At 37.4% G+C, this 11,203-nt stretch overlaps 1 protein-coding gene across 2 annotated transcripts in view; it reads right to left on the reverse strand.

Moving 5' to 3' along the window:
* Positions 1 to 469: 469 nt before the first annotated feature.
* The window catches only part of AADAT (aminoadipate aminotransferase), a 16,498-nt gene continuing 5,764 nt past the window's right edge, over positions 470 to 11,203 (reverse strand). For both annotated transcript variants that reach the window (XM_010165418.1, XM_010165410.1), the window contains 8 exons: positions 10,498 to 10,563; positions 9,206 to 9,288; positions 7,418 to 7,514; positions 6,528 to 6,589; positions 4,128 to 4,192; positions 2,532 to 2,638; positions 1,740 to 1,841; positions 470 to 561 (listed from right to left, as the gene is read on the reverse strand). In XM_010165418.1, the coding sequence (XP_010163720.1) occupies positions 520 to 561; positions 1,740 to 1,841; positions 2,532 to 2,638; positions 4,128 to 4,192; positions 6,528 to 6,589; positions 7,418 to 7,514; positions 9,206 to 9,288; positions 10,498 to 10,563 (624 nt within the window). In that variant the 3' untranslated portion in view covers positions 470 to 519. The remainder of the gene's footprint in view (positions 562 to 1,739; positions 1,842 to 2,531; positions 2,639 to 4,127; positions 4,193 to 6,527; positions 6,590 to 7,417; positions 7,515 to 9,205; positions 9,289 to 10,497; positions 10,564 to 11,203) is intronic.

The raw sequence follows: 11,203 nt of genomic DNA on the forward strand, positions 1-11,203 counted from the left end.
ACATCAGTTTTATCTGACAAAACTTTAGTAAAATTAAATACTGATCTTCAAATCTTAAAAACAAATGCCATACAGAAGGACAAGAAGGAAAGTGACACTCAAAAACAATTCCAACATAAGGTGTTGGAGGAATGTATCAGTTGGGATTAAGTAATAGTGGCTAAGACCACCTCAGGTGCAACTTCCTAAGAAACTGATTTCCCTGTTTCCCAACCCAAATGGAAAACAAAAGCCAGAAAAAAAAAAATTCAAATCTAACAAAACCATGGATTTGTCAGGAAGGAGAACACCTTGTTTTTGAGTATTTGAAATGTTTCTAAATCGGAATAAATTTAGTAATGCAATGTCCTGTCAAAAGAATTAAGCAAGTTGGTTTTCACTCTTTCATTTTCTGCTTTTTTAGCTGAAACCATCTAAGGGAACATCCACTTGCTTTTAAAGTATTCTGATGAAATCCAAATGTTAATAAATATTTTCTGGAGATGATTTTGATTGCTGCAAGAGCTCTATTTAGCTTTTTCACAAAGCTTCTTTTATAAGGTCAGCCAGTCTCTTGAAGGCCTGCAATGACAGAAATATGGTTCATGTTTATATTCCAGCATTACTTAAACAGGCAACACACCAGACCTGCAAAGCTACTAAAACTACCCTAACCATATACAAACTCAGTATTTTATACTGCAAAATTCTGCTGGTATTTTCCTTTTCTAACAACATGTATGGGCTTTGACTGGACAAAGCTCCTACTTCTCTCACAGAAAATAAAATGCAGATTTTTCTGAAACAGAAAAATACATATATTGATGTTCAAAGGTTGCTCAGAGTTCAGATGCGACTAAACAATTATACTTTTAATACAACTACTGATCCCTGGAAGAGTATCTCTTTTAACTTAGCATATGGGCCTAGAGGCTCCAGATGTGAAAAAAAAAGGAGAAAAGTTGAGTGGGGAAGCATATAAAAGATACTGTTAGACTGTCAATAATATGGTTATGAATTACTTTTACAAAGAAGAAGGAAGAAATAGAAGAAATACATAAGAAGAAAGAAAGGCAAGAGAAGCACTTATCTGTTACAAACCTTCACCACTGAATGAAAGTACAACTACAAATACTGAACTGTTTCAAGTACCTAAATCAAATGAGTACTAAATTAGCACAAATAAATGTCTCCTATCTTCCCACTGATTTTACAGAAGCAGCCAAATAACATCCAAAATGTTCCTCAAATACATAGAAGATTAGTTCCTGAGAAATGAAATATGACATATATGTCAATTATATGAAAGAAACACAATATTCTTCCTTACAAAGGATTGACAACACACACACACAAAAGAAAATAGGTAATTCAATCTCTGGAATAGAAAGTCTGGAAAAAAAAAAAGATATGTGATGGCTGCTAATGCTAAAGCAAATAGCAAAACTTACTCTGACTTCAGTAAAGCCTGTATGAATAATGCCTGGGAGTATTAAGCGTGAGACTCTACATGTATGAGATACACTGAAAAAACTTAAGTGGTCCTAAAAATTTGATACCTTTCATGTCATTTGAGTATGAGTATCTTGTCTAAGCAACAATTAATACTGCTTCAAAAGTACTGCTTAATCATTTAAGTACTAAAAAAACCTACACTAACATTCAAGAAAACATGTAAGGAAAAGTAAGTAAAAACAAGGGAGCATTATTATGTGAGAAACTGTCTTGATAAGAATGTAAAAAAAATAAATCTCACTTACTAGATCCATCTGGGCTGGAGAAGACAGAGAGAAGGAAGCTCTGACATAAGAACTGGGCTCTGAACTATCGATATTAAATGCTCCTCCAGGAACCAGTAACACCTAAGAAAAGATGATTAGCCACCCAGTTATCACCACTTCTACACTTTTAAAACACTATGTTAAATTAAACTTGAGAAGGCTCACTGCTGAAACACTGGTATGAGAACACAGTGTCAGAACATGGCATAATACGTTTTGTCTTTTCAAAATGAGAAGCCAAAAATATGTGACCTGGAATAAGAATTTTCATAAGAAAATCAAAGGGCTCTTAGGTTTTGGTTACCTGGGTTGGTGGGTTACCAGGTCTGGCTTATCATCATAATGTCTAGAAGCACCAGTGAGGTGGGACGTAGTTTACTCAGTACACAGTGCTGGCTCTTACAAATTGTAGAAATAAAATCACACTTAATTTCTCTTATTAAAAAGATACAGTGGACAACCATCATTCATATAGGTACATATATTAATATTAGAGATATACATGTTGTGTACATGACATGCTGTACTATAGGTTATAATGGTTTAAATTTAAGTAAGCTGATTAAATATCAACATCTGAATACTGACATGAAAACATTTTATTAATGAGTCACTATGTGACAATGTCTGACTTGCAGGCTCAATGTTGGTGCACAGCAAGTTCCCCTGGTTTTTTATGTGTGCGCATATGTGCGGATAAATGTGGTAAATTCATTTTATCCTTCCCTCATTTCATTTTAACACCATAAGCCATTAAACCATAGGTCATACTTCTTTCTGCAAAGCTTTTTCCATGATCAACTGCTGTGTATCAGAAATGCCCTTAATTTTGATCCATAAGAACATGCCAGCAGCAGGAGGATACCATTCTGCCAAGTCTGGAGGGAGAAAGAGAAAAGAAGGGAATCAAGAAAGAAACTTCTGCCCCACCTTTAACTGATACACCACTGATTCAGAGATATTGTAGATTTGTTGCTCCAATGAACTCAAAGGGAATGTGGGCCACAGAGCCAGGATACCACTTGCCAAATTTAAAGTACCCCTAATCAAATCTGTGTGGGCTTACTGCACTTGTGCTGGTACCCTCAATAGTTCTTTGTGAAAGTGCTTGCTCTGAGTTACAGAAATCCCAAACATTAACAAACTATATTTGTTGATTACTTTCAGATCAAGTAAACAATGTAAAATAATTTTTCTGATGCAGCTTCTCTTAATATCACATTGACTATCAGTATGATCTAAAGTGTAGCAAAGCACAAAACCATTTTTCATTAAGTTACAATGATTATAGATTTTCCCTCAAAGAAAAGGAGAGCCTAGGAGTTATGAGAAAGATGGGAAGACTTCCAGAGGATTTATGTCTTATATTATATTTGCAGACTTACTGTATACCTTTTGTTTACCTAAAGTTCTTTATCTGGTTTTGAACATACTTTTGAAGAAACTATATATTTGACTTGACATCTTCTCCAGCTCATCTTTGATATATTTAACCATTATTATCTACAAAATAAATGTCTGTCTTCTATAATATTATGGCTCCTATTACGAGAAAACATGAAGACGCTGTAGTCTTTTGCATGAATATATTCTCACAATACACTTTAAGGTATCTCAGTGCTATTACACTGTTTTGATACTTGAGGATTTGAGACAAAGAGGGCCTACCTAGGTCAACAACCCATGGTTGTTCAGAGCCATGTAGAAAAAGAAGAATTACTTCATATCTAAAAACCTGGAATTAGCACAAGTAAGTACATTAAGGATTGTGTGGTGCCCAAGTATCCATGTCCCATGGAAGTATCACCTAAGGTAGGTGGGAAGCTCTTAAGCAGTTATTGCTGATTCCACTTAGACTGACAAAAAGGAGTGAGTCACTAACTGTAATTGCATTATTGTTGATCAAATTCTTTGTGTGCTCCATAATTAACCACAAAAGGGGACATCTGAAATTGACTTCTGACAAAAAAAATATTATCACTACTGCCATATTGATTGTTTATATCTTCTTTTAAATTAAGGGCACTAAATCTTTCTATTTCAGACAGAGGTTTTCAAGGCAGATATTTTAAATGTAAAAAAGTGTAAGAACATAACGGAATGAAATATATGCTCTTTGTAAAGCTGCTTTATACAGTAATGTGGTGAGATTTTTTCTCCTCACCATCTCCTTGTCCCACCAGAAAAGCATGAAAACAGCAGCACTAGATAATCTGTCCTAAGCTTAATATTTAATGTCATTGATTTGCTTATAGCACTTGCCTGTCACTTCAATCAAGAGAGGAACTTTAGTGATTTTTCTTGAACACAAAGATGATAAATAGCCAGAAAAAAATCTAAGTAATTAGCTGTGCTGCAGTCACTGACCTTTTAACCACCTGTCAGCAGCAATGAGCATTGCATCCCGCTGGGTCCTGTAGAACTCCACCACTCTGAAAGTAAATTATCAATTCAAAGTCATGATCCCATAGCACTTCAGAGTCCATTTGTTTCCAAAGGCAGAAACAAAGCTTTTCTACTTGAACAACCTAAGCACACATTTAATGGAAATATGAGCATATCCTGATGGGCACAATACAGTACACTGTGTGTGTGAAACTCTGTACATGTACCAGAGAAGTCTTGAATGCTTCAGTGTGTCTCCAACAAAGCACTGATCAACCAGACAGAGGAAGTGCCTGTGTGGCTGTTTCTTAAGCTTTACATATGCCATGGAAACTCTTTATATTATATCCATTCTGTCTATTATATCAGCGCATACAAGCCCTGTTATCACTATTTACCACACAAAACAGGCATGCTGAAGAAAATGAAGGTCTTACATATATATGCAAAAGCATAGACTTGGTATTTGTGTATTTGGGTTGAATTTGTGTAATAGGTACACAAGGAAATTACACTTCACAAGGTAAAAAAGCAAATCATATGATAAACCTGTCATAACTATTTGACAGCTTTCCCTTTTCTAAGACTTTGAACCTATCTCCTTCACACTTGAAGAAAAAATTTCAAATAATTCAATCTCTTACTGGGGAAAATGAGCCTAACCCAAGTTGCAACATGGACAAGTCTCAGCAGTGGCTTTTGTTGACATAAAATGAGACAGCTGTGATTCTGCTACAGGAGACACAAAAGAAATGCCTGATACAGAGTCCATAAATCAGATGCAAATGTGTTCCAATCTCTGTAGAGAAACTATACTTAATAATTGCATAATTTTACACTGAGGGTTTTTTTTTTTTATACTCTCTGAACTGATAGCTGGATGTGTTTTATTACACCTGATAGACAAACACTAACACCACCAAAGGCTTATATAGTTTTGGGACTCAGCATATACCAGTTGGTACATTCTGCATGAAATGGGAAATCTCAATTGCACAGTTTTTACCAAATCAAAAATTCTGTTGCAAGATTTTTGCCTTTCTGTTATAAATTTACTTTCATGTTGGAATGAAATTATAAGTGTTAGTGAAACAAGACTTCAACAAAAATGCAGCTGTTCCAATCAATAAGCCAGCTCCTACTCAAAAGCATGATCTAACAAGTCAACCTTGTCCAAATGAAATCACCTGGAAGACATTGCAATCAGCTGTTGGGCCTCATCAATAAGTCACCTGACAACTAAGTCTAGAAGGTTATAAAGGGATGCAACTACCATATTGTAGAACCATCATCATTAGTCAAGCAGAAGAGCAGCCTTCTAGCTTGAGCAAAGATGTCTTTTGGCCTACAAGAAGGTAAGTGAAGAGATGTGTTTAGGATATATTTTTTTCTAACTGATGAAAGTTGAGCTAAAGCGTGGTCCAAGTTTCCCTGCAAAACTTATCTTTGTGCTCTCATATTTTAAAAAACAAGGCAAAGCCAGAAATGGTGTGTCTGTTCTGCTTTTTTTTTTTTTTAATATTGGTGTTTACGATATGGACAACAGGGAGGTGCTGAGGGGACAGAAGTGGCTGTTAAGGTCAGATAGAAGAACTTTTTCCATGCTTTGCTCACATTCCTGTTATAAGCCTAGACAGAGTGTAGTACACTACCCACTGAAGTAGGAAGCTTGGGGTTCTAATGGCATCTAGGCATGGCACCTGAAATGAAGCACGGACATTCAAGAGAAACTATACTCCTCCAGCATAATAAATGAAAACCAAATGTGCATCAGTCAATATATAAGAAATGCCTTGCTGAGTTAGACCTTAGCCCAGTGCTCTGTCTCCAAAAGTAGTGATAAGAAGCAATGCTTAGTAAGGGTAGGTGAACCTCACTACTCTCTGCAGGTCTTTCCATCAGCATCCACAATCATTGTATTAAGGGTTTTTGAGGGTGAATCCCTGCTACGTTAGTGAGGCAAGAACTCCGTTGACAGAGGCTATGCTGATTCTTTCTCAACAGATTATGTGCGCAGTGATACTGGCCTTTGCTTTAGACCCTACCACTTTAGCAGGGATGAAAACCTTATTCACTGACTTGGAGCTCCCAGCATCATCTTGAGCTCCCTTCAGGTGGGAGCTGCATAATGACTGTGCCAGTGGACTGCCAAATTGTTGGCCTGTAGTGGTAGCTTACGTGCCCTGACCTGTATGTCTGCAACTTCATGCTGAGCTCCTTCAGGTCTCTTGTGTAAGTACTGTCAGTCTTAGTGACACTGCTTTTCCATTTGGCCTAATAGCGATGCACTTCCTCTGACCTGTTCACTGCAAAGAATGCTTTATGTAGGTAACAAGAAGCAGAATGACAGATGATGAGATTCAGCATATGACATGACCCTACCTGTCTATATGCTCCAAGAAACCCTTTTCTCCCCATTGCTGAAGCAGCTGTGATATCATAATCTAAAGAAATAAAACACATCATCAATACCATATTTTAACAGGACTGTTCTGCAATCATCAAAAGATCTATAATCTGATGCATTATTCAAATTTCCACACAAGCAAGAAATTGTGTGCGAGGTCTCTTGGAGCCCTTTATAAACAGAGGTGGCAACAGTAAGAGGCTGTTGTAGTCTGCGTTACTGCTGTCTCCAAGGGTCGTGGCAGTGTTTGGAAGTTGGAGTAGGGGAGAGAGAAGAATGGATGGAGAGCTAAATGTGGTAATCGGGGAGAAAAAGGAAGCGATGTCATACTGCTTTACCTTCCTGACCATGTCAGCCCCTCTGCTTTAATACTGCCTCTATGACAAACTAATGGAGCTGATAGATGGAAGCCGTATCTAGATATGCTCAGTTTGTCCTTTCTTTATTACTAACTACAAAGTGGCTGCAGCTGGCAGCCTGCTTTGTAATGTCCCTGTGGACTGCCCATGTTGTTCTAATTACAAAGTAGAATGAAAAATAGAAAAAAAACTAAGTGCTTCCAACGTGTGCTTTACATTGAGGATTTTCAAGTGAACCTACTAGCAAGAGATATAAAGTATTTTAAGTCTTGATTTTTGAAACCAGAGGGTTAAGGACATATTAGCTGTACTTTCCATGTGCTGAGACACCCTCTAGCTTTGGCTATAATTTCTATGGCGGTCTCTCTTCCTTTGGCAGGACTGACAATGTATGTGCTTATTGTAAATGAAACTGCAAAAGTGCAAAGCTGCTTGTTTGTGGTTTCTTATGACTTGGAATATGTTATCTTTTCTAAATGCAATTCAGTTGGCAGTTTGGTACTTGCCTGAGTGAAAGTGCTGGTGTGCATTGTTGAAACCTGAATGTGTAGAATAACTCTGTCAATAAGAGGCTTGGGACCTGTCAGAAAACCTATTCTTAACCTAGGGGAAAAAAAGAAAAAAGTTACAGAAATGAAATGTACTAATACTTTGTGTGAGTTATAGTTTAACTTATAACTGGGAAAATGTGTAACCATTCCATTTATATTGTAAGGATCTTCTGTGCATTTCAGTTTATCTGTATCTTAATACTGCCCTAAGCCACAGACTTATGCAGCTTATAAACTGAGTATCAAAGTAATGAAATAAAAACATTTAAAGGTTTTTAATGCTTATAACAGCTTCTTATTTCTGAGACTTCAGGACATATCCCACATTTGTAAGCTTCCTCTGAAATGATAAAGATTACATGAATCAAAGGGAAGGAAAGAAAGGTTTTCACATAATGAAACATCATGAATGCTCAGGCTTTATGAAAAACAGATGGGAAGTGGCAAACAGCTTTACTCTTTCACTCTCAATACTGCAGAATAAATGGAATTTAGACTGATAAATTAGATTCTTATTCATGCTTCAATTCTTATTGACTCATCTTTACAGATTGGAGTTTTTCTCTGAAGTAGAACTAGTAAGCTCATATGTATCTTTGACAAAGATAAAATTGCATCATGCCTTCTTGCAGTATCGCTTCTGAAAGTGCAATCACACTTGGCATCATGTTGTCTCCTTACTTTCTCAGGGATGGGGTTATAATCCACTAGCTGCCAGTGCAGAATTCACATTACTTTCTTATATCTATTAGAATAATAAACAAAAGCAAGTTAAAAATCAAATATGTTGACTTCTGTGAAATGGAAAACAGCCAGCTTAGTTTTTTTCAGGCAGGTGGAAACAACGTGAAAGAACAGTAAAGCTAGAAGACAAGAGATCAGTATAACCCTATGAATAGCTTGTGGAGAATGATGCCATAATTTCTCTTCACAGAATCACAGAATGTTGGGGATTGGAAGGGACCTCAAAAGATCATCTAGTCCAATCCCCCTGCCGGAGCAGGAACCTAAATGAGATCACACACGAAGGTGTCCAGGCAGGTTTGGAATGTCTCCAGAGAAGGAGACTCCACAACCTCCCTGGGCAGCCTGTTCCAGGGCTCTGTCACCCTCACTGTAAAGAAGTTTTTTTCTCAAGTTTAAGAGGAACCTCCTGTGTTCCAGCTTACACCCACTGCCCCTTGTCCTATCATTGGGCATCACTGACAAGAGCCTGGCTCCATCCTCCTGACATTTGCCCATAACATATTTATAAACATTAATGAGGTCTCCCCTCAGCCTCCTCTTCTCCAAGCTAAAGAGACCCAGCTCCCTCAGCCTTTCCCCATAAGGGAGATGCTCCACTCCCTTAATCATCTCTTCTGTATTACAAGTTCAGGGAGTCTGCAGGAATGGTAAGAGATAGGAGAAATGGAAAAAGAAAAGAGAAAAAGTCCTAGGAGTTCCAGGAACAGAGCTGGAATCCAGCATCTGTCTTTCTGCCCATGTGGTGTCTGCAAGAATGGGCTGCCTGGGGAGAGTGGCTTAAATATCGGTATCAGAAGAAAAACAGAATTAAGAGTTAAATGTCTGCCAATGGATGACATGAAAAGTGAGTGGACTGAGAAAAGCTGTGGATCCAAAAGTACATTCCAGAAATGGACAGGTATTAGATGAAAAAACACTGACATGTCTGATAATTTTGTATGAAGTCTTGTGCCTTAACTGAGCAGGCAGTGATGAGCAGTCTGAAGTTGGCCTTACCCAGATGAGAGAATTTTAGAGAAAGAGTCAGTCCTGATAACTCGGCCATCCACATCCATTGAGAGGAAAGTTGGAGCCCATGGCTTGGAAGAAAAATAAAAAATAAAATTCAAGTTGCTAGTAAGGATTATGGTGCAATTATTTTCTTTACTATGAAGACATAATTAATTTCTTAAAGAAATATTTTTATAGTAAATATTTTACAAATGTGTATTCCAAGGAAAAAAAACACAGTAACTTGTTGACAAGTGATTGTTTAGGCTACCTATCTGAGATATGATTACAATATTCTATGAAAGTCATCAAGAAACCAGCCTTGTTATTTTTTGATGCTTAGCCCACTGTTCAGCATACAAGTGCTCAGTTCAAGTTTTGGTATGATACCATAATTAGGGGAGAAAAATAATTATTTCTCTGCCAAGTTTTTTTTTAATGGAGTAAACAGATATTGTAATTTCTAAGATGGGGCCCTGTAGCCGTTAGCTGTATCTTAAAAAAGGACATCAGAAGATATGACCAAGTTTTGAAGATCCAAGTTCAGCATGCTTTTTCCTTATCAAGAGTTCTACTTTTACACCTTCTCCCCTTACACTCTCTAACAAAGCTATACAATGCCATTCAATGAATAAGTGAGGCAGTTTTACTGCTTCCTCCCCTTAAAACATTTCAAAACAAAATGTACTAAACTTTAGCTTCTACCAATGTTTTACTGGTTTATAAAACTAGTTTTTATTCCTTAAGTTAAGTACTTCGGCAGACTGTGCAACTGTAGATCAATGTGTGAAGGCAGGTCAACACTCAATTGTTACCCATTTGGGGAAAATTTACATGAAGGTGGGAAGCTTCATATCCAGTACTACATCCTGTGGTATCTGGGAGAACTTTCTCGGGTTCTCCAAAAGACAAGGGGTAAAAATGGGATATAGTAGACTGGGAATAGGCAATCTTCCACTGAATGAAAGAAGAGACAGGGCTGAAAACAATGTTAAGAGGCTGCTATTTTCAAGTGCTGCTTCAGTAGCATACTTGTTTTGCTCTGGAGGCAGTCCTTGCCGCCATTTTCTAACTAAAGGAAATTCTGCTATGTATAAAGCTTGAGGAATTTGAACCACTGGTTAACAGGACTGAAGCAATAAAATGCCACAAAGAGGACAACAACTGAAAGTAGCATAAGACTGACAGACCTACAACTACCTTGGTAGGACATGAAGGAGCACGCAGGAAGATCAAAATTTAGTTTTCTCCTGGATCAGAAAAGAAGGTGTTACTGCGGAGTATGGAAGACACATTACCTTTTCAAACTGAAGAAAGTAGTAAGGATCATCTTCTATTATGAGGAAATCATATTTTCTTGCAAGCTAAATAAATGAATAAAAAAAGATTCGTTAAAATAGAAAGACAGTAAATTCAGCTTTTCCTATGCCCCGGGCCTGTTACCAGGACCATATTATGATCCTATAGATTGCTCATTCACTACATACAAGGCCCTATCAAAATGCTTAATTTAGACATCAAGCAATTATAAGAGTAACATGGTACCTGCAGTACAAGGACACATGTATGTAACTGAGGATGTGTTCCAGGTAGCATTCAAACTGTGCAGAAAACTTGTAAGAAATCCAGTTTGAAGCCCATGGCAAAGATACCAGCCTGCAATGGGCTACTACTGCAAAACCAATTTATCTAATGCATGGTCTGCTTCTGAAGAGCTGTCATGAAAGAGGTTCTGCTAGAAACAAGTTCTAGGAGGGATGTCTACTGGACCAATCACAGGCCTAAATATTACACATGATGTATCCTCAGCTGAAGTAAGACTGACATTTAACCATTCTGACCTATAAGGTTGTCCTGGTTTTGCTAGGATAGAGTTAATTCTCTTCTTAGTAGCTAGAATAGCTGTGTTTGGGTTTCAGTATGGGATTTGTTATGGGAAGAATGTTGACAAAGTAGTAATGTTTTTAGTTGCTGCTGGAAGTCCAGCAGCACTATTTACAGACT

The sequence above is a fragment of the Antrostomus carolinensis genome, unplaced genomic scaffold (assembly GCF_000700745.2).
Source record: "Antrostomus carolinensis isolate BGI_N321 unplaced genomic scaffold, ASM70074v2 scaffold23990, whole genome shotgun sequence".
NCBI lineage: Eukaryota > Metazoa > Chordata > Aves > Caprimulgiformes > Caprimulgidae > Antrostomus > Antrostomus carolinensis.